This window comes from Callospermophilus lateralis, chromosome 16 (assembly GCF_048772815.1).
Source record: "Callospermophilus lateralis isolate mCalLat2 chromosome 16, mCalLat2.hap1, whole genome shotgun sequence".
Lineage (NCBI taxonomy): Eukaryota > Metazoa > Chordata > Mammalia > Rodentia > Sciuridae > Callospermophilus > Callospermophilus lateralis.
In genome coordinates, this window is record NC_135320.1 from 14,774,402 (window position 1) to 14,801,996 (window position 27,595).

At 31.6% G+C, this 27,595-nt stretch overlaps 1 protein-coding gene and 1 non-coding gene across 3 annotated transcripts in view; both read left to right on the forward strand.

Annotated features, from left to right (window-relative positions):
* Window positions 1–27,368, forward strand: part of Sntg1 (syntrophin gamma 1) — a 317,747-nt gene extending 290,379 nt beyond the window's left edge. For both annotated transcript variants that reach the window (XM_076836043.1, XM_076836044.1), the window contains one exon: window positions 27,210–27,368. In XM_076836043.1, coding sequence (XP_076692158.1) covers window positions 27,210–27,368 — 159 coding nt within the window. The remainder of the gene's footprint in view (window positions 1–27,209) is intronic.
* Window positions 4,729–4,834, forward strand: LOC143382438 (U6 spliceosomal RNA). The gene has a single exon (XR_013088990.1). It is a non-coding gene; the product is annotated as a U6 spliceosomal RNA (small nuclear RNA).
* Window positions 27,369–27,595: the final 227 nt, after the last annotated feature.

Genomic DNA, 27,595 nt, shown 5'->3' on the forward strand with positions numbered 1-27,595 from the left:
CTTGTTGATATGATGGAATATATCAACTAACTTTCAAATGATGAACAAGTCTTATTGATCCACCATAATACCAAATTCAGCTAATTCTTCTTTCATTTCTATCAGTTTGCCAAAACACTTTGATGTTCTATTATTACAAAGAAAGTTTGTAAGAATTATTGTATCGTCTGAGACAGTTGACCAATATATTATCTGTAATACCCATCTTATCTCTAATAACTCTCCCTACTTTTACTTTTAAGCTATATGTATTTTATATTTAAAGTTGATTTGTTACAAATGATGTTGTGCCTGGTCTCATGATATGTCTGATAATTTTTAATTGATACATTTAGGCCACTGATATTCAAACTAAATATTGATATTTTGGGATATATATATATATATATATATATATATATATATATATATATATATATATTTCATTGGTTGGGGAGGCTGAGGCAGGAAGATTGCAAGTCTTAAAGTCAGCCTCAGCAAAAGTGAGTTGCTAAGTAACTCAGTGGACTCTGTATCTAAATACAAATATATATATATATATATATAAACTCTTTTTCAGTGTTTCCCTTGTTCTTTATTATTTTATGTCTTTAACACATTTTATGTTTCAATTTTCTCTCCTTATTAGAAGAGCAGTCATACTTCTTTGTTTCCATCTTTTTGCTTCTTTCTTTGTGTCTTTATTTCTTACTTACTTTTCCTTGAGGTTCAAGTAGTTTCATATTGTTTTCACAAACATTAGGAGAGTCATTTTAGTGATAAAATAATCCTACTTCTTCCCTCCCAACACTCGCTAATTGGAACCAGAGACAATTTCTGTCCCTAATTGTACTTGTAAATATAGACAGATATATACGTATATATGTTCTTATACATATCTACAATAAAAACTACAGAACTACAGACCACTAAAGAAAGAAATTGAAGACCTTAGAAGATGGAAATATCCACTACCCCCATGCTCCACGCTCACCTGTCATGCACGGGGCGCTGGGTTCGATCCTCTGCACCACATAAAAAAATAAATAAATAAAATAAGAATGTTGTGTCCACCAAAAGCTAAAAAATAACTATTAAAAATTCTCTCTCTCCCTTTCTCTCTAAAAACAAAACAAAACAAAACAAAAAACAGTCATTCTACCAAAAGCATTATACAGATTTCATGCAATTCTTATTAAAATCCCAACGATGTTCTTTATGGAACTAGAAAAAGCAATCATGAAATTTACTTGGAAAAATAAGAGACCCCAAATAGCCAAAGCAAACTTTATCAAGAAGAGTGCCCAGGTGTGGTGGCTTACACTTGTAATTGCTGTGGCTTGGGAGGCTGAGGCAGGAGTATCATGTGTTCAAAGCAAAAACAAGGCATTAGGCAACTCATCGAGACCCTATCTCTAAATAAAATACATAATAGGGCTAGGGATATGGCTCTGTGGTCAGGTGCCCTTCGTTCAATCCACTGTAACCCCTCAAAAGAATAGTGAATCAGGAGCATCACAATACCAGACCTTAAACTATACGACAGAGCATGTAACAAAAAACAGCAAGGTATTGGCACCAAAACAGACATATAGACCAATGGTACAGAATAGAAGACACAGAGACAAACCCACATGAATACAATTATGTTATACTAGGACAAAGGCACCAAAAACATTCACTAGAGAAAAATATCCTCTTCAAAAACAGGTGCTCAAAAAACTGGGTATTCATATGTAGTAAAATAAAATTAAACCCCTATCTCTCATCCTGCATGAAACTCTACTTAAACTAGATCAAAGACTAGAACAGAGTCCCTAAGCCTAATAGAAGGAAAAGTAGGCCTAAATCTTCACCATGTTAGCTTAGGAACTGACTTCCTTAACAATAATTAAAATCAAGAATCAATAAATGGGATGGAATCAAACTAAAAATCTTCTTCAGGAAAGAAATGATAACATTCAGAGACAGCCTACATAATGAGAGAAGATCTTTACCACATGCACGTCCTATACAGCATTAACATCCAGGCTATATAAAGAACTAAAAAACTTAGCTGGGCTAGGTGGGGCACACCTCTAATCCCATTGGTTGGGGAGGCTGAGCCCAGGAAGATTGCAAGTTTAAAGTCAGCCTCAGCAAAAGTGAGTTGCTAAGTAACTCAGTGAGACTCTGTCTCTAAGTGAAATACAAAATAGGCATGGGGGTGTGGCTCAATATTCAAGTGCCCATGAGTTCAATCTCTGGTACCTGCCTCTCCCTGGGGGCGGGGGGTGGGGGGAAACAACTCAATAAATTTAACACCAAAAAACAAATAACTCAATGAATAAATGGGCTACAGAACTGAAAAGACACTTCACAGAAGAAGAAATATCATCAGTCAACAAATACATGAAAAAAATTTCAACATCTCTAGCAATTAGAGAAATGCAAATCAAAATTACTCAAAAATTTTATCTCCCTCCAGTCGGAATGGCAATTATCAAGAATATGAACAATGGAGCTGGGGTTGTGGCTCAGTGGTACAGCACTTGTCTTGCACATGGGAGGCACTGGGTTCAATCCTCAGCACCACATACAAATAAATAAATAAAGATATTGTGTCCATCTACAACTTAAAAAAATTAAAAAGAAAGAATACAAGCAACAATAAATATTGGTGAGGATGTGGGTAGAAAGGTACACTGGTGGTACCGCAAATTGGTAAAACCACTATGGGAAGCCATAAGGAGATTCCTTAGAAAATTTGGAATGGAACCACCATTTGACCCAGCTGCCACTCCTTCTTTTAGACCCAAAAGACTTAAAATTACCATACTACAGTGATGCAACCACATCAATGTTTACAGCAGCTCCTTTCACAATAGCTAAACTACTGAACCAATCTAGGTGCACTTCAACAGATGAATAAATAAAGAAAATGTGTGTGTGTGTGTGTGTGTGTGTGTGTGTGTGTGTGTGTGTGTATAATATTATTCAGTCTTAAAAAAGAATGAAATTATGACATTGCCAGTAAATGGATGGAGCTGAAGAATATTGTGCAAAGCAAAATAAGCCAATCTCAAGAAACGAATGGCTGAATATTTTCTCTGATATGCAGATGTTAAGTCACTATAAGGGGGTGTGTCTAGGGAAGAATGGAGGAACTCTGGATTAGCCGAGAGGAGGGGAGGGAGAAGATTAAGTATGGTGGTAGGAAGGATAGTAAAATGAAGTATTATTCCATTGTGTGCATATGTGATTACATGACTGATGTGATTCTGTATCATGTACAACCAGAAGAATGAGAAGTTATACTCAATCTATGTATGATGTGTCAAAATGAATTTTACTATCATGTGTCACTCATGAGAACAAATTTTTTAATTTTAAAAAGATAGAAAAATAAATATGTCTCTCTATATTTATATATAGAGAGAGAAACATTAGTGTACATAATCTAATACATTATGTTATACTATACAGTTGTATTATTTTGTTATATTTATGTTATGTTTATAACATAAATAACCACATTATTTATATTATAATATAGTTGTGTTATTTTGAACAAATTATTATTGTTTAGATAAATGTTGAATAACTTATCTGTTAGATAAATTAAGAAATATAAGATCTTTTTACTTTGTTTATTCCTTCTTTTGATGCTATTCATTTTATTTTTCTTTCTATTGATCCAATCTGACCTATCCTATTTTCTTCTTTCCAAATAATGTATTTTAAAGTTTCTTACAAGGCAAATCTACTGACAATAAATTTTTTCAATTTTTGCTTGTATGAAAATATCTTTATTTCTCCTTTAGTTATAAAGAATAACTTCACAGGGTGCAGAATTCAAAGTAGATAGCTGTTTTTTCTTCCAATATTTGAAATTTTTTACTTGAGATATTTCTCTTATTTCTTGTGTGGTTTCAGAGAATACTAATATAAATTTTATCTTTGATGCATTAGAGAGTGGTAAGGCGTTTTTTTTCCCTCAACCCAGTTTCAGAAAAAATACATACATACACTCTCAGACACATATGCTTACATACACATAAATATGTACTTTTCTTTTTATGATATTTTTATTGATTCTTTTGAGATATACCTAACATTATGTATATTCTGAATGTTAATACTGTATCTAAGGAGCAGGTGGCAAAGTCTTCTCCCATTACACAGGCTCTCTCTTCATACTCTAAATAGCTTCCTTTGCTTTTTAAAAGCTCTTCCATCTGATATAATCCCATTTATTGATTATTGATTTTATTTCTTGCTTTTTAGAAGTCTTATTAAGGAGGTCAATTCCTGTGCCAACATGTTGGAATGTTGTGCTTATATTTTTTTCTAGCAGTTTCAGAGTTTCTGGTCTAATTTATAGGTCTTGCATTCACTTTGGGTTGATTTTTGTGCAGGTGAAAGATAGAGGTCAAGTTGTATTTTTCTCCGTATGGAGTACCAGTTCCCCAGCACCATTTTTTGTAAAGGCTATATTCTCTCCAAGAAATGTTTTTGGCATCTTTGTCTAATACTATATAATTGTTTTTATGTGGGTTTACCTTTGTGTCTTCTCTTTGCATGGCTCCTCAAGTTTGTTTTGGTGCCAGAACCATGCTGTTTTTGTTGCTCTATAGTATATTTTGAGGTTTTCTATTGTGATGCCTCAAGCATTACTATTTTTAATAAATATTTGATTATTATGGTTCTCTTATTTTTTTAAAAGAATTTTAGAATTGCTTTTTCCAGTTCTATGAAGAATGTCATTGGGTGCTTGTCTCGGCAGCACCTATATTAAGGTTGGAATAATACAGAGAAGATTAGCACAGCCCTGCACAATAATGACACACAAATTCCTGAAGCATTCCATATTTTTTTTCTCTTCTGATATGAAGAGGCCAACACATAATGGGGTGGGAGGGTTAGGAAAAATAGAAGTTCATTGGATTAGACAAAGGGAAATGAAGTAAAGGGGAGGTGGGTATAGGAAAGACAATAGAATAAACTGTGCATAACTTTCCTATGTTCATACATAGATACACCAGTGTAATTCCATGTCATGGTCAACAAAAAGAATGAGATCCTAATTATAATGTTATATTCCATGTGTAATATGTCAAAATACATTCTTCTTTAATGTATATCTAAAAGGAACAAATTCCAAAAAGGGGAAAAAAAAACATAGAATGTCATTGATAATTTGATGGAAATTTCGTTGAATCTGTACAATGCTTTTGGTAGCGTGGCCATTTGCTATTAATTTTGCCCACCCAAGAAAAAAGGAAGGGCCTTTTATCTCCTAAGATCTTCAATTTCTTTCTTCAGTGTTCTGTAATTTTCATTGTGAAGGTTCTTGGCATCCAATATAATATTTATTCCCAAGTACTTTATTTTTTGAGTTTATTGTGAATGGAAGAGTTTTCCCAATTTATTTTTCAGCAAGTTGGTTATTTGAGTAGGAAAGTGGTTGAAATACACACACACACACACACACACACACACACACACACACATATCTTTTATCCTGCTACTTTGCTGATTTCATTTATCAGCACTAGAAAGTCTTCTAGTGGAGCTTTTTGGGTCTTGTAAATATAGGATCACATCATCAGCCAATAGATTTGAGCTCTTCTTTTTCTATTTATGTCCTTTTGATTTCCTTCTCTTGCCTGGCTGCTCTGGCTAGAATTTGGAGAACTATGTTGAATAAGAGTGGTGAAAGCAGATGTCCTTGTCTTGTTCCTGATAGTAGAAGCAGTGCTTTCAATTTTTCTCTGTTCAGTATGATGTTGGCCTTGGGTTTGTCATATATACCCTTTACAGTATTGAAGGAGGTAAGTTCCTTCTATCCCTAGTTTCTCTAGATTTGGGGATGGAGGGTAGTACAAACCTTACTTAACAACCGAGCCTAATCCCCTGCTCTTTTTTTTTTTTTTTTTAACTTTTGGTAAATTTTGAGATGGGCTTTCACTAAGTTGCCTAGGGCCTTGCTAAGTTGCTGAGGCTGGCCTTGAACTTACAATCCTCCTGCCTCAGCCTCCCAAGCAAATGGAATTTCAAGTGTGTATCACTGAAATTAGCTATTTCTTTTTTTCTGGTGTTTTAAACATGAGTGGACACTACATTTTGCCAAATGCTTTTTCTTCATCTATTGAGAGAATCATGTGATTTATGTCCTCAACTCTATGCATGTGGTGAATTACATTTATTGATTTCTGTATGTTGAAACTTCCTTAAATCTTTGAAATCAACCCCATTTGATTGTGGTGCCCTGTCTTTTCAAAATGTTTTTGTATGTAGTTTGCCAATATTTTATTAAGAAATTTTACATTTATGTTCATCAAGGATATCAATCTAAAGTTTTCTTTTCTTTATGTGTATTTGTCTGATTTTGGTATCAAGGTGATACTGTTTCATAGAATGAATTTGGCAGGGATCCCTCATTTTATATTTCATGGAATAATTTGAGGAGAATTAGTATTAATTTTCTTTAAAGGTCTGGTATCTCTCATTTTATTTATTTGAGTCTTCTCTATTTTCATTTTGTCTAATTTGGCAAGTGGTATATCAAATCCTGTTTATCCTTCTACTGAGAAGACTGGTCTTTTGTATTTTTTTCTTTACTCTGTTTCATTCTGATTATAATCATTTTATATCTTCAACTGACTTTGGTTTAGTTTGTTCTTTTTCTAGCACCTTGAAGTGTAATGTCAGGTCGTTTATTTTAAATCATTCTAATGTTTTAACGTTTAAACTCACTGTTATGAATTTTCCTCTTAAAACTTCCTTCATTCTGTCCCAGAGATTATGATATGTTGTATCATTATTCTCAGTATTTTTGAGAAATAATTTTCTCCCCCCATTTTTTATGCTATTAATTTATTGTTAAAAACATAGTATTTAAGCTCTAGGTTTTAGAGGGTTTTCTGTTTTTTTTTTTTAATCTTGTCATGGATTTCTAACTTACTCCATTATACTCTGATACAATGTAAGAAATTACCTATTTTTATTACCAGTTTATTATGATCTGATACAATGTAAAAATTATCTGTATTTTTTGTCTTTGCTAAGATTTTCTTTGTGACCTAAAATATTATCTGTTTTAGAAAATGTTTCTTGTACTGCTGAGAAAAATATATATTTAGATGTTGATAGATAAAATATTCTATAGACGTCTGTTAGATCCATTTGGTTAATAGTACTCTTTAGATCTGAGAAATGTTTACTTGGTTTATGTCTACATGATCTATATAGTGTGAGACAGATGTGTTGAATCCACCCAATATTTTTTCATTATGCTCTATTTGATTCTAATATTGAGAAGATTTTTTTTCTTATGTACGTAGATGCATCATTATTTGGGGTATAAATATTTACAATCATTTAATCTTGTTGTTGGATGATCCATTTAACCAGTATGAAGGGACCTTCTTAGCCCCTTCTGATTAATTTTGGCTTGATGGCCACTTTGTCTGATATGAGACAAGCTATCCCTGCTTGTTTACAGGTACCATATGCACGGCATATATTTTCCTATTCTTTCACCTTCAGTTGGTGGATGTCTTTGCCTGTGAGGTGAGTTTCTTGCAAGCAATATATTGTTGAGTCCTATTTTTAAATTCAGTTTGTCAATATATGACTTTATTGAAGAGTTTAGACCATTTACATTCAATGTTATTATGGAGAAGTAATTTTTATTTCATGCCATTTTAATTTTTTTGATGTTTAATTCAGACTTGGTTCTCCTTTAATTGACTATTCTACTGTAATGCATCCTATGCTGATTTTAACTTTTATTTTTCATTTATCCTTCATGAAATATTTCTTTAAGTATGTTTTTTAGCAATGACTTTGTGATTACAAATTCTCTTAGTTTCTGTTTATCTTGGAAGGTGTTTATTTGATTTTCAATTATGAAGCTTAATTTTGCTGGGTATAGAATCTTGGATAGCACCCTTTTCTTTCAGAGCTTGGTATTCCAAGCCCTCCTATATTTTATGGTCTGGGTTGAGTAAGCTGTTGAAATTTATATTGGTTGACCTATAAATGTGACTGGCCACTTTTCTCTTACAGATTTTAGAATTCTATTCTTATTCTGTATCTTTGGAAAGTTTACTATAATATATATTAGAGTAGAACTGTTGCAATTTTGTGTATTTGGAGTCTTATATGATTCTTATATTTGAATTTCCATCTCATTCCTAAGGTTTTGAAATTTTTCTAATATTATTTCATTATAAAGTTTGTACATCCATTTACTTTGTGTTTCAGAGCCTATGTTTACCCCAATAATCTTACATTTGGTCTCTTGATGTTATCCCATATTTATTGAATATTCTGTTCATGGTTTCATAATATCTTTTCTTCTTGGCAAACTTTATTTTCAAGATTATATACTTTGTCTTTGAGGCCTTAAATCTATCTTCAAAGAAGTCTTTCCATTGAATTTTGTTGTTGTTTTTGAGTCTTCATTTCCTGGATTTCTTTTTGTTCCTTTTCAGAATATCTATCTCTTTATGGAAATAATCTTTGTATTCCTGTATTTTCTCTCTAATTGCACTGCTTACGTCTTATTTTAGCTCACTGAGCATATTAACCATGAACTTTCTAAATTCTTTCTCTGACATTTCTTTCCACTGTATTATCAAAAGAGTTAGTTTTGAAATGTTATGGGCTGATTGAAGAAGTTTGTTGTTTTGGTTTTGTTATTACTTATATATCTACCCATCTACTGGGATGGTTATTATTTCTCCTTTTAAGCAAGGGTCTATTTCATGAGCTTCTTTTCCATATGAGCCCTGGATTGGGTTAATATCAGGATATTTATAGTCTGACTCATTGCCTACTCTTTGTTGAGTATCAGTCACTTTGGGAGATGCTGCTGAATCCTACTTACTATAATAAATTCAGAATCAATCCATGTATTATCAACATTATGAAAAGGAAACTACTTGTTGATATTGTTTCCACATTTCTGTTTTGTTTTTTTTAATTATTGATATTTCTCATGGTTTATTTTCTAAAAATTTCCCGCTCTGCTTACACTGTTCTCTTTTTCTCATTTTTGGATAGTTTATCTGTTTATGTCCTTATCACATTAATCATGTGGATGTAACTTTCTCATTTGATAATTACAGTTTCTCTACCATATTTTCATCTTGTTCTGGAGTTTGCCTTTTATCTACAAACTGTGGGTTTTATGTTATTGATATTAAGGTTGTTGTTTTATCATGATTTCTAATATTTTCTTGATCGATGGGTATGATAGGTTATCTGAAAGGAAGTTATAAGTAGACATTTAGAAATGTGGTGAAAAGTGTGAAGGAAGGGACACATTCTCCAGTACTCAAAGTAAGTTTCGTTTATTTAGTAAGCCTCTGCTTCTGGACTGTGGTTTCACACATGCTGCTAATTTCCCTCCCGCTTGGCAGGGCAAGAGGGAGGGAAGTTAGGTGAGGTTGGGTGTGTCCCTTCCCTCAGGTCAGTAAGACTCTGATAAACTGGTAGCATGTAAAAATCTTTTTCGTTAGTTTCTCCTGAAGTCAAGCCTTGTGAGAAACAGAGTGTTCTGGCATATTTCAGCACCAGCTGCTCTGTGGAATGCTTTGAAATTTCTCTCCAATACATCATGTTTTTCTTTGTTTGTATTAAGGTTGGGTGGCAGAGGTTGGCTTTTGACTTCATGTCTTTGACAGAGTATTGTTTTAGTCTCAGTTTTTCCAACTTTTTTTTTTTCCCCAGTATCCTATATGAAAAAACAGCTATGAGAAAACTCTGAAGATGAATTTTTAGAAATGTAATGTGTAGTTTATAATTATTTGTGAATTTAACTTTTTGCAATTTATTTTTAGTCTGATTCCAGTGTGGGCAGAGAATTTATTCAAAATAATTTCAGTTTTTCATTCTCTATATGATTTTATTTTTTATGAATTCATGACATTTTCTTTGTGGCTAAGAAAATGTGGCCTTATCACAGCTTGAAAAGAATAATATGTATGGGTAGACTTTTTAATCTCAATACCAAAGCCATACAAGGACATTTCAAGAAAAGAAAATTACAGGCCAATTTTTCTGATGAACATAGATTCACAAATCTTCAAGAAAATTATAGGAAATCAAATTCATATGAATTAATCATTCACCATTATTAAGAGGGATATATCTCTGGGATACATATGCTTCAACATTTGCAAATCTATAAACGTGAAACACTACATTAACAGAATGAAAGACAAATTCACAAGATCATTTCAATACATGCAGAAAAAACATTTCACAAAATTCAACATCATTTCATGACACAAACTCTCAACAGATAAGGTATAGAAGGAATATACCTGAACACAATGCAAATCCATTTGTGACCAAACAACAGCTAACATCTTATTCGATGGTGTCAAGTTTTTCTTCGAGACCAGGAATAAAACAAAGATATCCATTCTTACCACAGCAATTAGTCAAGACAAAGAAATACAAGATATTCAAAACTAGAGAAAGAAGTAAAATTGTTGCTGTTGTTTGCTGGTGAAGTCATCTTATATTAAGAAAGTACTGAAGACTCCACAAAAATAATTTAGAACTAATTAACAAATACAGTAGAATTGCGGGATATAAATCCATCAGACAAAAATCAATATTTGTATGTACTAAAAAGAAATTAACAAAATTCAAAAAAGTTATCTACAAAAGCTGTAAAATAAAACACTTAAGAATAAGTTTAACCAAGGTATTAAAGCTCTGTACACTAAAAATTTCAAAACTTTGGGGAAAGAAATTGAAGAAAAATATATCATATAGTCCATGTTCATATATTGAAAGAAATAATATTATTAAAATGTCCATAACACAAAATAAGTCCAGTAAATGCAATTTCTATAAAGGTTGAATTATATTATTCAGAGAATATAAAAACATCTTAAAACTTACATATACAACACCCTCCTCCCGGGGGGGAAAAAAAAGTAAAAGGAAATAACCAAGGTAATCTTGGGGCAAAGTAAGACTGGAGACACCACCCTAGCTTAACTTCAAACTACATAAAAAAAATTGATGTTATCTATCTTAATGATGTAACTATATACTGTTGTAAATGTATTAATACAGCATGGTATTGGAATAAAAATGGACCCATTTATCATTTCAGTGGAGAACACAAGAAAGAACATTTTTGATAAAAGGTACCAAGAGTAAATAATGGGAAAAGCACAAGTTCTTCAAGAAAGAGTGCTCGAAAAACTACATCCACAGGTAGAAGAATGAAATTCACCTTTATTTCACACCAAAAAAAAAAATTCAACACAGATTAAAGATTAAAAAGTAAAACCAGAAACTATAAAACTGTTAGAAGAAAATATAGGAGGAAAACTATAGAACATTCATCTGAGCAATGATTTTATGGGTTTTGACCCCAAAAAATCAGGCAAGAAAAGGCAAAAATAGACAAATGGGATTGTAGGAAACTAAAAGTTTCTGTATAATAAAGAAAGTAACAAAATGAAAAGGAAACTTACATAATGGGAGAAAAAATATTTGCAAATGCCGCATGAAATAAAATGATAATATTCAAAATATACAAATAAGTCCAAGAATTCAATAGCACAAAAAGATAACAATATTAAAAATGGATAAAGGATGTGAATAGATATTTCTTAAGAGATGACATATAAATGGCTAACAGTTATTTAAAATGACATTCAACATTATTAATCACTAGGTAAATGAAAATTAAAGCCACAATGAAATATTAATTTATAATTATCAGAATGTCTATTATCAAAACAACATTAAAAATAAGTATTGGGGCTGGGGATGTGGCTCAAGCGGTAACACACTTGCCTGGCATGCGCGGGGCGCTGGGTTCAATCCTCAGCATCACATAAAAATAAAATAAAGATGTTGTGTCCACCGAAAACTGAAAAATAAATGTTAAAAAATTCTCTCTCTCTCTCTCTCTCTCTCTCTCTCTCTCTCTCTCTCTCTTCTCTCTTAAAAAATAAGTATTGGCAAGGATGTGGAGAAAAGGGAACCCTTGTATACTGTTGGTTGGAGTGTAAATTAATATAGCTGTTATAAAGATTGTTCATAAAACTGAAGCTAGAACAACCATAATGATCTTCCCCTTCTGGCTATTTATTAAAGGATTTTCAATAAGTATATTGAAGAGATGTCTGTATTATCATATTTATTGCTGTATTATTCAAATTAGCCAAGACATGGACTCAACTTCTATTAACCAAAGGATGGAAAAAGAAAATGGATAAATATATAATGAGATGCTATTCTGCCTTAAAAAAGTAAATTGTATAATTTGTGATAACACAAATTAAGTTGGAGTTCATGGTGCTAAGTAAAATAAATTGGGCACAGTATTTTCAATACAGCACAATCTTATTCATATGTGGAATCTAAAATAATACAACCAATACAAGCTGAGAGCAATATGGTGTTTACCAGAGTTTAGAAAGTGAGAAGAATAATTCGTCTAGAAGACAATATTTCAGTTAGACGAGAGAAACAAATGATATGTATTAGAGATAGAAAAAAAAAGACATCTGGGATTTTTACTACTTCTTTGCTGGTGTGAGTGGGTGTACAGATGGAGATTATTGGTAATTGAATTTTACCATTTGGCTTAAGAACAAATATTTCATAACAGTTTTCTATCTTGACAGTATTTCCCTTTCAACCATATGACTAGATAGCATAGGGTTTACCTGGGGTTTTGTCTGTGTCCAATCTGGGTGCCCATTCTGTCTACCATCTTGTTTGGGATATCCAACACAAAAAGAGAAGTTCAGAGAAGGGATTTGTCATCATCATGTTCCTAAGTTCCTTGACTGTTTTGTTCTCCCTTTCAGAATGTATATTAAGTTTGATGTGCCTGTGCTATGTTGTATTTTAAATTATATTTACAGAGAGGAATAGGAAAAATTGCATTATTATATCATCCCAGAAACAGAACAACATTTCCTTTTAAACTACCACTAACACTTTTCCTTAAAAAAAAAAAAAAGAATACTTATTTGGATTTTGGATAGGTCTGTTTCCTATTTTCTCTTCCTCCGTTGTCCCAATGAAATAGTGGTAGAATCATAAAAAATTAACAATGAACATTTAATTATGGGCAAAGTTTTTGCTATAATTGCCAAGCAGTGTCTAATAAAAAGAATATTTACAATGTAGGAACCTCATTACCTAGCTTCATTTTGTAAAACAGTAAGTAGTATAAAATATGCCTCCTGGGTTTCATTTTATTTTTAGTTTGAGTCTGATTCATATAAGAATAGATTTCATGTTATTAATAATCTGCATGATTTGAAATAACTTAATCCTATTTAACTATTTAAAGCTTATATTTCCAGCTTCAAGGATTAAATATCAAATACATTTGAATTGTTGATGAATTGTAAGTGGTAATGGATTCTACTGAGAAAGGGGCTATTCACCCAGAACAGCTTGTTCAGATGGAACCCACTGAGTGCATATTAAGAAACTGTTTTTCTCCACCTCTCTTATTCCATTAGTCACCATCCAATAGAACATTTTTCATCCTGAAAACAATAAACAATATCCATTTATCAAAGTCAAGTTTCATTTACTTTTTTGCTCTGTCCCTCTTTAACATACTTAATACAGGTAAGCAATAGATAGATAGCTATGAGTAAAATCTAAAAAAATACCTTTGCTAAGATAATTTCTCATGATATTTCAAGGTTTTATTAAGTAGTTTATGATATAAATTACTTTGTGCTACTTGTTACTAGTTTGGGAATAATAATTGAAAAATTAAAATTTCACTTAGTTTTATATAACTTAAGAATTTCAATAGTTATTTTTAGGTAAAACTTTCACCAGAAAGTATTATAAATGCATACTAGAATACTTAAGACCCAATTTTAGAGTCTAGAATTATTTAAGAGGGATGTAAAATTATATTTTACTATATTTTAAACAAAAAAAAACAATTTGAGTAAAAACAAATAATATTTATGACTTTTTCTTAATGTGTACCATTACAAATGTATTAATGGCAAGTGAGTATTTTTCTTTCTTTTTTTTTTGTTTTAGAGAAAGAGAGAGAGAGAAAATTTTTTAATATTTGTTTTTTTAATTTTCAGAGGACACAACATCTTTATTTTATTTTTTTTAATGTGGTGCTGAGGATCGAACCCAGCACCCCTCACATGACAGGCAAGTACTATACCTCTTGAGCCACATCCCCAACCTCGAGTATTTTTCTTAAGTTAATGTCACAATAGTAAATTTGATGATGGAAGATCGATGGGGTATGTTTACTGACACCAATATGTTCTCCTATGCCTCCAAGAAACAACCCAAGAAATGATTTGCAAATCTTTGAAAAAAATTGGAGCATAATATATTTAATAAAGGGCTATTTTTTTTAAAATCACATCTTGTTATGTGTATTAGTCTGTTTTATCTTGGTATAAAAGAATGCCTGTGACTGAGTAATTTATAATGAAAAAAAAATATTGGCTTATGGATCTGGAATGTGAGAAGTTAAAAACATGACACTGGAAATCTACTGATGAATTTCCATTATGATTCACCATATCATAATATGGGGGAAAGGCAAGGGACCACATAGAGAACAGAGAGGGCAGATAAAGAGATCAAAGGGCTCTTGAAATAGCAGCATTAATTCATTCATGAGAATGGAACCCTAATGACCCTATTACCTTTTGAATGTTCTTCTTCCCAATACCATTACAGAGGCAATTTAATGTCAACACATGTCCTGGAGGCGATATACAAACCATAGTATTGTGCTATATTTCTGAGGTTGTGGTAGTTTCAAATAAGAAGCTAAAACCCAATGGAAATAAATTAGTCATAAGTGGAAAGAATTTTTTCTCATCAAAGTTAAAAAGAAAAGGTAAGCCAGAGTGAATTATGAGTCAAAAGGTTGGTTTAAAGTGGAGGCTGTCATAATGGGTTTTATCCTTTTGAAAATGAGTAAATTCAGATCTTGCCTCATGTGATATTAAGAAGATAACTTTTAATAAAACATGCTTTTGTTTAATAATACATATATACTTTTCCAAGGCAAGTACATTAAAATCAGATGTTATTTTACAAGGAATATGGTTTGTTTGAGGCTTATCAATTATTTCATTTGCCATACATGTTATAGGATTAAAAAGTTGGAAATAATGTTTAACTGTGGTTGTGAGAAAATCTCAGAAATAAGAAAGCTATGAAGGTTTACATAGTGTTGGGGGAGTTTGTTTCTTCCTTTGTTAATTTGTTGCTCTTGTTATTTTGAGCCATGTAAGACTAATGTCATAATGCAAAGCTTGCTATAATTTTTTCCTCTGAAAACGGAAATTCATAAATTGTCACTTCATTACTCAGAAGCTTATTAAATTTCCCATCTGTTATCCAAAGCCTCATTAAACTTCTCAGAAGTTTCCTAGTATAACAAAGGAATGTTTCCTGACAGAAGTTGTGAAAAATATTATAGTTTTTTGACAAGTTTACAAAAATCATTTTATTGTCATTAGGATTTCACAGAGTGTTCTCTATGTATGATGTTTACATATGATGATTAATATTTAATGTCCATATAGACAACAAACCTAGGATTACTAATATATTCTCATAGTTCTTTATAACTGAATTTTCTAGGTAAACAATGTTTACTAGTTTTGATAGTATACTCACATATATACATACATATACTTAATATGTATGTGAACGTATTTTTTCTTGAATTATATTTTGATATAACATGGTCAGATAATCCTCTAATTTTAAAACAGGCTATGTTCTAAAAGAAATTCATGGCAATTTCCTCCCATAGAAACACTGTTAAAATATTTAATAAACTAGGTTACAGAGCATATTAATCCTGAAGTCCAGGATTGGATCTCTAGAAGCCAGAATGGTGCCTTTTGAGCAATACAACAAGAAAAAGAAAATTGACTTTGTACTTAGTGGAACAGCACAGAGTTTGGAAACATTTATAAATGGAGGTGATTGTTGGAGCCTTCCTTTCTAAAGACTTCCCTGCCCCAAGTCACAGGGTATAGGGGAATCTAGGCTGCCATAAGAGACTTTTCAACTATATACGGTATTAGTAGAGGCTTGACTCCCAGTAATTCTGCTTTCTGGCTAATCTCTATAAATCTTCATTTTCTCATTTTGAATTTTGAAAGTGCCTATCTTAAAGTTTCCTCTAGAGAAGCAATATTCTGTGATCTGAACTAAAGTATTGAATTTATAATCCAAAGGATGGAATGTTTCAGATGCTTAGTAAATGTGTGTCACAGATCCTTGCTAAAGAATTAATGCTGTGTTGAAGTTTGCATTTTAGAAGAGGGTGACTGGTAATCTAAATGAATCGTCATTGGACTCTTTGGATCTTATAAATGAGGCAATTTAATATTTAAAAGGCTAGGTAGGTATTTTGGACCTGTCTTCATCACAAACTAACAATCAGGTCCCTGTTCATTCTGCTATTCACAATTTTCCGACTCTTTCTGGAACCAGATATTTTCTAAACGTCTGAAAAATTGTTTTTCTTACTGCAAAGTTACCCAAAACACAGAGAAGAGAAATGAGGACAGAGTAGGGGCATCTACCTAACAGCACAGCTCCTCATAAATCAGTTTCCATACTATAAATTAAACTAAAGGAGAGGGAAATGAATCAGGACCAAAAAATTGAAATCAACTTCATATGTATTTGTGTAACTTACATACAATCTTGAGGGTTTTTTGTGTGAAATTTCATTTCAAATTATAAATTTCATTAGAAACAGGAATATATGGCACAGAAGACATCTTTCTTTTGAAGTACTGGGAATTACTGAGAATTCTCAAATATTTTTTTATTTCTCACTGATATTATTTTCTCCTTGTAACATTATTTATGACAAATAATGAACTTAATCTACTCATTTGTATCAAGAACATCCTTTTTCTTGTTAGATGATGAAACTCACATCAACAACTTTCTGTTAAAACTAACATATTAACTGCTTCCAAAATACACATCTGTCAAGAGAAACATATCTGTGGTATGATGTTTTTTCCCCCTTTCTGTCAAAAATCACCATGGACATATAGAAAAAAGTAATTAATTTTTAAAATTTAATTAATACAAATAATAATAATTTTTGAAATTTGGAATTTTAAGATTAAAGTTACCCTTGAAAGTACTTTTCTAAAAGGAAATATAATAAAATACAGAGCATGGGACAAAGTACTGTTTTATTTTTTTGCCACTAAGGAAATACTAGCAAAAATTACAATAATCATGAAATTGTTTAAAAATGGAAAAAGTAAATAGAATTTCAATCTAAAAAAATTCTTTGATTAATTAAATACATATGATAGAATTAAATGAAAGCTGAACAATCCTTGATTTTGAGTCATTACCCAATGTGTTAAGATTAGCTGCTTAAATTTATCCTTTTAATGCCCCAGATAATTTTTTTTAACTATGTCAACAAGTTCCCCTTAAATGTATGGCCCCAGGTTTAAAGACATTGGCTAACATTTACTAAACAATTTAATATGAGAATAATGGTGTGTCATGGCATGAAAGAGCTATCTCTATTTTCTTTATATTAATTTAAAAGCAATTAAAAATATTATGAAACATAAATCTTTAATATCAAGGTCCTAGAAATTTGTAAAACACTTTGGAAGTAAAGATTTTTAGTACATACTGGCAATTTAATGAGTTTCTATTGTCATTTACTACCTAAGCAATGGAGGTCAGGTGCTACAGGCAAATAATAAACCTTAAATCCAAACCACAGAGAGGTAGAACCACCATCCTTGGGAACCTGTATTATGTATAGAATAGAGGTCTCATCCCATAAATAGTGAAATGAAAATGATGTATTGATCAAATATGTTTTGTAAATCACTGTATCTTAAAGCTTTTATAAGAAATTAAAAGTATATGAGGGTTGGCACAAGTCACTGTGCCAGAATGACACAATGAAGACTTAGGAAATTTTACTCTTCTGGGAGCACAAAGAGAAAAATAGTCAAAATTACCAGAATTGACTTTTGTAAGAATTGTGTCAATTAGCCCAATGTTTTTCAATAAGTAAACCATTTATTAAAGACAAAACAAATGGGTAAATTTTTATAAGAACACAGAGTTTTGAAGCATGTTAACTTACTTTATTCCTGTTATTCTTCCCACTGTTGCCTTAATATATCCTAAAATACACAGTAGGTCTGAAGTCCACTGTTGAAGGGTGCAGACTAGGCTCAGAATTCCTCAAAAAGCCTTATACAAAGAAAGCCATATTATTTATATTTTTCTGAAAGCTCCTCAGAAAGTTCACTTTGTAGGTCTCCTTATCATTTGACCTGACTTAGACTGTGCTCTTTGGAAAAGGTTCTAATTCTAGATATTTACTGAAAACAATCCCCAGCAGTGGTTGAAGATTGCAGCTATCTGAATTGGCAGCACCATTTGGGGCAAACAAGAAAGTAGTGAATAATGCAGGAAGATCTATTAGATGATATGTTTACAATGAACTTTGAAATTTTCCTATATGTACCTGAGATTCTAGGAGGACATATGATTGGCCAAGTTAGTATGCATGACCAGGAGATCCCTTCTGACTCATCTTGAGACTCTGGAAGCAGGAATCAAAGAATTGTACAGAGTTGTAAATAGAGCACTGAAGGAGTGCCACAACACACACAAAGAACTCTGCAGAATGTTAGAAGACTTTATTAGAAGTTATTACACAACTATTCATCAAATATTTGGGTGAATACTAAGCTAAATCATAAAAAGATTTCTAGGCTTTATAACTCCAGAAAATCACTAACAAAACAAGCAAGAACAATAACAACAAACTGTAATAGCAAGCTCTGGAGAAGGATGACAATCTCATTTCCAGGGTATATTATCAAAAGAAAAGAGCCACAGCTGAATTTTTTAAAATGAAATCTTCAGAGAAACTAAACAACTGATTTTAGTTTGTGAAGAAAGAATAATGCAACTTTAAGATTTCAAAATATTTTAATCTCAATAGAGTAACTAAGACTTGCTAGCCTACCAAAATAATGAAGAAAAATTCAGACTCTCAGAAATTTGCACAACAGTGTCAAGTGTACCATCAAGTCTACACAAAATTGCAATACCAGGAGAACAGGAAGAGAAAGGGGCAGGAAGAATCCTTGAATAAATGATAGTTTTGAGTGTACTATATTTGATTAAAAAAAATTCATCCACACATTCAAAGCTTCATTGAACTCCACATAGGATCAGTACCAAAAAAAAAAAAAAAAAAAAGAAAGAAAGAAAGAAAATTAAAAAAAAAATACAAACTTGAGTAAATTTCAAAAGCTCTACACAGAAAACCTTGGAAACAGCAAGAGAAAACAAATCGTAAGAGATCATTTATAAGAGTAACAGATGATTTATCACAGTAAAACTATGAAAATCAGAAGGTAATGAAGATATATCTTGGTGCTGAAACGTAAAGGACCTGAGAGCAGTGTCCTTTATTCAACTGAAATTTCCTTCAAAAATGAAGGAGAAATTAAACCATTTCTTTAATAGAAAAATAAACAGAGCATTTTCCACTACTAAACACGTACTACAAGAAAGATTCCTTCAAAATAAAATGAAAGGAACTTAGTAATAACTCAAATCCACATTTCAAAATAAGAACACAATTGAAGGTAACTACACAATTAAATGTATAGGAAAATATAAGTGTATTATTGTTTTACCATAACCATAACTAATTTAAAATATTGTATGAATATTTTAAAAAATATTTTTAATATTTTAAATGTATTAAATATTTTTTAGTTGTTGATAGACACTTATTTTACTTATTTTATTTCTGTGTGGTGCTGAGAATTGAACCCAGTGCCTCCACATGCTAGGCAAGTGCTCTACCACTGAGCCACAACCCCAACCCACCACATGAATGTTTCATTTAAAATATTTTCTTTACATATAATGAGAACTGCACTAGAAGTTATATATTTTTTTTTGTTTCAGGGTTCAAGAAAAATTCAGAAAACTCAAGAACAGAAGTATATTCATATTTCTGCTTGCAATATTCCTTTTTCTTCCCAATGCTCCAACGTGTCTTCTATTACTATTTTTTTTTCTTTTTGAACTATCTTTGAGCCATGATTTTAGATTAAGTCTTCTGGTGATATAGTCATGCCATTTTCCTTTATTTAAGAATTTCTTGATTTTTCCCTCAGTTTCTCATCAGAAATCATACAGCCACTTCCTTCTGGCTGTATGATTTCTGATGAGAAATTCTCTGTCATTTCATTGTGTTCTCCTATAGGTAAGGTTTTGTTTTACTCTTGATGCTCTCAAGATGTTTAGCTGTCTTTAGCATTCAGAAGATTAACTGATATGTCTTGGCAAGGATTTCTTTGATTTTATTCTTCCATCTATTCACTCAGCCTTTTAAATCTAAAAGATCTACTCCTCTGCCAATTTTAGCAATTTTTATGTCATTTTTTTCTTTGAATATTTTTAGTTCAGTGTTTCTCTGCCTCTTTTGAACTTAGATGGCATAAATCTTACATTACCTGTTACATAGCTCATTGAGGGGCTTTTCATTTTTCAGTATGTTTATACCTTTTGTTTTATGTAGCTGATTTTCATTATTTTTTTCATTCAGTCATTAATTCTTTCTTTGGTCTCATTCCTTCTGTTGGAACTTCCATTTAATGTATTAATATATTTTTCAGTACTAAAATTTCCATTTTGTTCTTCACTAAGTTGTCTACTTTTCTAAGATTTCTATTTCCTTTCTCAGACTTTCTATGTTTTTGTTTGTCTTAAGCATGCAAATACTCATTGGAAAAAAAAATTAGGACTATTCTAAAATATTGAACATATAATTCCAAAATAAGTGTCATCTTAATGTTGGCAAATATTGATGGTGTTTTCCTCTGCAGTTGAGTTTTTAACTGGTCTTTGGTAAAATGAGTAATGTTCCATTGCAACTAGAAATTTTGATTAATTTGTCAAGAGATTCTATATTTTATTTAAACCTTCTTTTTGTGTAGTTTCCATTAGCACTGCTTTATCACATTAGGAAAAGTACCACAATGTTCTTTCCAGGTAGGAGCAGAATTTCAGGCTCCCCACTCAACCTTTATTAACGGTTGAGCAGTGGGCTCTTCATTACTAATATGCAAGAGTAGGAGTTCCAAGTACCCAAGAAGCCTTCACTGAAGCCTGTGTGACTGAGATGAGTTGGATTGCCTCATTAATGTACACCTTCAATTTTCTTATATTTGTTTTATAGATACTATGTGGAGATCTTAGCAGAACTTAGTGGGAGACATAGGGAAAATATGTCTAGTTCATCTTTCCAATTAAGCATATAATTTGAAAGTGAAAAAGTGTTAAATCATATAACTTGCAAACAATAATCAAAAGGAAGCCAAAATAGCTACAGTCATTTCGCACTAATGACTTTAAGACAAGAATTTTTTTTTTTAAGATACAAGAAAAGGAGTTTTATGATGAAAAATTCAGCAATTCCTCAGGGAGGTGTATCAAATATAAATGTATTTGATAACAACAGATGTTTAAAATATGCAAAGAAATACCAATGGAATTGAAAGGTAAAATGAAAAACATGACTGATGAATTGTAGATTTCAATACTGAATTTCAAGTATTGGATAGAACAAATAGGCACAAGATTAAAAACATGCGGCAGACTCCATAAACATTGTTAACTAACCAGATGTTGAGATATTTTAGAACTGCCCACCCAACTAAGGAAGAAAATAAATTTTTCTCAAGTGTTTGTGCAACATTATCTATGATAGACCAAGTTAAAAAAAAGGCCCAGTGAATATAAAGTAAGCAAAATACAAATTGTGTTATATGACCGTAATGGGAGGACAATAGAAACAGATAGTGAAGAATATCTGAAAAATATACAAATGTGGGGAAATAACACAACATATTTCTAAATAGCCAAAGGTCAAAAGGAAAATCACAAAACCAGAGAATATGTGAGATAAAGAAAAATAAAATCATGTTATATCAAACAGGAATTATAGTTTGCTTAGAGCAAAATTTATAGTTGCAAATGCTATCTCTCCCCAAAAATAAATCTTAAATAACCTGTCCTTTTCAATAAGAAACTAAAATGAACAAATAAACAAGATGAACAAAACAAATAGGAATTAGAGATGATAACTATTGAACAAGAAGTACATAAATAGAGAAGAGAAATATAATCAAGAAAAATGAAAAAAACACAAAAAGTGGAAATAAGCTAAATATTCAAAAATGATGAAGGGAGGAAAAAAATGAGCTATATTACATAAGGGTATATTTTTCAGCAATAATTAGAACTGAAGTAATAGTGCCTGTTACTACATAGATGAACCTTGAAATAGATCATGTTAAATAAATCTAGGCAATCACCAAAGATCTTATTTGTATGAAATTATTTATATCCAGAACAAAGTGATCTATAGATAAAGATATTTATGGTTATCAGGAACTAGAAACAAGGGAAATGGAGTGTGATTTACAATAAGATATTTTTGAATCATACAAAATTTCTGAAGTTTGATAATTGTGATGTTTACAACAATGTAAATATACTGAAACCCATGAAATGTTTCAAATAGGTAAATATTTTTTCTTCTGTTCTGTTTTATTTTTTTATTAATTTTTTAAAATTTTAATTTGTTATATATGACAACAGAATGCATTACAATTCATATTACACATATAAAGCATAATTTTTTATATCTCTGGTTGTACATAAAGTAGAGTCACATCCTTCTTGTCTTCATACATGTATTTAGGATAATGATGACCATAGCATTCCACTGTCTTTTCTACCCCTACCTCTCCTTTACCCCTTTGCCTTATCTAGAGTTCATATAATCCTTCCATGCCCCCTCCCAACAGCATATTATGGATCAGCATTCTTAAATCAGAGAAATCATTTGGCATTTGTTTTTGGGGGGAATTGGTTAATTTCACTTAGCATTATATTCTCCAGCTCCATCTGTTTACCTGAAAATGCCATAATTTTATTCTCTTTTAATGCTGAATCGCATTCCATTGTGTATATATACCAAATTGTCTTTATCCATTCATCTACTGAAGAGCATCTAGGTTGTTCCACAGTTTAGCCATTGTTAATTGTGCTGCTATAGCTTTGATAAAACATTGATGTGGGTGTGTCCCTATGTTATGCTGTTTTTAAGTCCTTTGGGTATAGACTGAGGAATGGGATAGCTGGGTCAAATGGTAGTTCCATTCTCAGTTTTCCAAGGATTCAAATAGGTGAATTTTATAGCATGTAAATTTTATTTTCATACAAGTATTGTGGGAAAAAAATGATTGATACATAAGGGGGTTGTCAAGATAGAAATTATATTAACTTACACATTAATGGCATACGTAAATTTGACTGTGACTTGTGGCATGCAGAAGAAAGAAGCAATGTGTGTGTGTGTGTGGTGTGTGTGTGTGGGGGGGCGGGTAATGGAGATTTTTTTGTGTGTGTGTTGACTGTGAATTAATGAAGAATATTGACAATACATTGACCTTGAATAAGGGATGAGGATCATAATGGAAATGAAAGAGAAGCTTGTGATAGGGAAAAGAAAGTCTTGAAATCAAAAGTCAGAAGGGAAAAATAATAGTGTTATTAGTCAAGGAATTGATAAAATGGTAAATTTCCCAATGATTTTAATGTTATGTTTACACTATAGAAGAGTTGATTTATACTTTAATTATTCTCTGATTGTTTTATGACTGTGAAACTGTGTGAAGAAGGTATGAAAATGTAGATGGTGACTAAATAATTGGAGTCACTGAATGATACTGTTGGTTGTCCTTACAGTGGACTCTGAAAGTCATTAGAATTTTCTGAGGAGTAAGAAAATTACTGATAATATGCCTAAATCAATACCTAGAAATTATTTAGAATTTTTATTAAAAAGCAAATCTATTCATCACAAATTAACTCATCTTCCTTCTATCACATGTATCCGCTGCCTTACATGTTGTTACTCTTATCAGATTTTTTAATTATACTTTATGATATAAATTTTTGTGGAGAAGTAGAAGCAAAATATTCATAGTAATGAGTTCTTGAAAGAATTAGGAAAGGAAGTAGAGACTAGAAACTATCCCTTTGGAGAAATCTTTTTCCTTAAATAGACCAGAGAAATGGATCTTTGTGCAGAATCAAGAATCTTTCTCAAAGGTTTGGGAAATTAGTATGCAATAGTCTACCCTTATATTCTTCGGGGATACATTCTAAAACCATAAAAAGAACTGAAACTGATACAGATTCTTCAAAATTTATACTGAAATTAATAAATCATTAAGTAAAACATTTTTAAGTCAAAATTCTTTAATACTGTGATAACCCATCATAAATTCAAAATATTTCTTCTCTTCCTCTCCTCTTTCTTCCTTTGAATTTTATTCCTACCAATTACTCACTAACTACTGCATTCTACCTATAGTGACCCTTGTTTTTCCTCAAGCTCTCCTAGAATAGAATGTATCTACCTCAGGATCTTTGAAATCATACTTCTTCTGCCTAGAATATTTTCTGAGAAATATCAAAATGTTTCATTCTTTTTTTTTCTTCCTTCAAGTTTTGACCACATGATATTGTGGTTTTCCTGTCCCATGGCCCCAAACCTAATATTTACTCAGTTTCCTGCCTTATTTCCTTGACTGAACATAGCACATTCTGATGTTATATTAATTTGTTTTTATTTGTTTTTTTAGGTATACATGAGAATAGAATCCATTTTGATAAAATTATATAAACATGAAATATATCTTATTCTAATTAGGTCGTCATTCTTGTGGGTGGGCTTGATGGTGGAATTCACCTAGGTATTTTTGTATATGTACATAGGAAAATTATGTCCGATTCATTCTACTGTCTTTCCGATTTCTATCCCCCCTCCTTTCCCTTCATTACCCTTTTTCTAATATACTGAATTTCTTTTTTCTTCTTCCCTCCCCCTTTATTGTGGTTTAGCTTCTGCATAACAGCGAAAACACTTGACCTTTGGTGTTTGGGGGACTGGCTTATTTCACTTAGCATGTTACTCTCCAGATGCATGCATAATTATATGATATTTATTTATTTCCCTATTTTTTTTTCCCGTCACAAGAATGTTAACAACCATCTGTTTTGTTTTGTTTCTTTGTTTGTTTTCTGTTTTGTTCGCTGCTATATTTTTCATCAAAAGAAAGTAATGAACATATAGGAAGCTCTCTGAAAACATGTCTTGAATGAATGGATGACTGAGCACTTAAAATTTGGAGCTAGCTTTTACTTAATGAAATTCATAGAGTTGATCAAGATTTTTTTAAAAAAAAACGAATTGAAAGTTTATAGTGCATAACTTTGTGGAAACCCTCTGTGGATATTTCACAGATGGACAGAAATGTAGCTTTGAAACTCACTAGAAATGAGTAAAAGAGTAGTAACTCACAGTTATGGATTTGCCTGGAGGTGATCACTGAAGCCTTAGGAAAGTGTGCACTTGCCCAAGCTGACCACTGAGGCAGAGGAAAGATGAGCTGGCACTGGATCCAAGGCCAACTTTAAATCTCTTGCTTTCTCTTGTAATGACTTGTTTTTGTTTTTGTTTTTGTTTTTTGTCTACCATCATCCCAAAAAATGGTGTAAAAAATTCCAAGTCTCAATGAACATTAAGTTATTGATGATTAATTGACAAGGAAAGAAAAATTAAAAACCTTAATTTTTATGTAAAAAAAAGCCTTGATATTTGGACATTTGGGGTTTTTTTGGTAAACAAAGTATATTTTCCAATTTAATAAAGATGGCATAGAATGACTTGGAAAAAAAGTACTGTATTTGTTACAGTACTTTTGCCTAGTTGTAACATTAAACAACATTCTCCTCCTCACCGAGAATGAATTGCGTGTTCTAAGGTTATCTTCCATGTCCCAAGACTTTTCAACCATTTTCATATCAGATGAACTTAGAATGGGTTGATACAGAAAGTATCTATCTGTGTGGGAATTAAGTTGGCTGCACAAAGAATGACAGTGTGAGTGGAGGGATTCCTGGGTGAGTGAGTAAAGGCAAGAGGAAACCTTTCGGGTTACAAATAGCATCATCTGTACTCCTGGAGTGGATAAATGAAAGAAAGCTCCTAAATTATGGTGGAGTTAGTAAAATGATTTTTGATGCGAGAATTTTATACAATTAAAATAGTTAAATAAATAGTCTTGGCTATTTTCTAAAATAAATTTGCCATAGGCCACTAGCTAAGAAATCCTGAAGGTCTGAAAGGAATTAATAAGGCAACATAGCTATATCTGCAATATCATGCAGGTCTGTGAATACACACTATGCTTTTCTTAGCTTCTATTTCATGACATGAAAAAAATTCCTAGATGAATTGTTTTATTTAAATAACTATGTTACATAAGAGATGCTATAATGGTTTTTAATTGACTCCCTATTTTGTATTATTTTCTACTGCCACATGCTATAAATTACAAACACTATAAATAGTAGGTGAAGAATTGTAATTGTGCATCCTTTATTAAAAGTATATAATGAAAGAACAGAAAATTTATCCATAATTTCATGGTTTATTATCCATTAGTTATCTTCATTGTGGTAAATGCTTCATTCATATTAACTTTATTAAGCATATAAATGTACTAGTCTTCTCTCAAACCTCTTGGAATTAAAATATATTTATGAGACTAATGTTGGTTTGTCACAAAAGTATTTATGATATCATATTTTTTAAAGAGAGAGAGAATTTTTTAATATTTATTTTTTAGTTTTCGGCGGATACAACATCTTTATTTTATTTTTATGTGGTGCTGAGGATGGAACCCAGCGCCCCATGCATGCCAGGCGAGCACGCTACCTCTTGAGCCACATCCCCAGCCACTGATATCATCTTTTAAAATCTATTATGAAGAGTAAAACCCAACCTTGTGAGATATATTTCTATTCAGTGTTTATCAATCCTGAAATTACATACATGGGTGATGAGAATACTTAATCTTCCCAACTTTTCCCCACAATGTTTTCAATATATCTATAATAGGATATTTACATACTGACCAAAAATATCTACATTAGAAATTACCTTTCATGCATAAAATATTATCGATTCAAGGAATTTTTATTTCAATTGAAAAATGCCTAATTTTCCCAATTTTTCAATGAATTTTATTTCTGTTTTAGCTCTTTTATTTCTCTTTCCCTTTTAGGAGCTGGAATTTTCAAATTTATTTGCTGTTCTTCACTGCATTCATTCATTCTTTGCTGCCAAAGTAGCTTGTTTGGACCCTCTATTTTTAGGCAATCAGGCTACTGCTTCTGCTGCTGCCAGCTCTGCTACTACAAGCAAAGCAAAGTACACAACTTGACATACTGACTTCCGAACTGACAGTTACCCCAACTAGATAAACAGACTAAACATATTCATCATTTTACTCCCTGGAGAAACCATGATATCACCAAGTCAACAATGGAATCAGATTGAAGTTTCAGCAGAAAAAAAGATGGTCATGACTCATCTCAAATGCATTTCTATTCTGGAAGGCATCTGTAAATAATCCTAGATGAACAAGACAGCCTGTTCTCACTTGGTTGA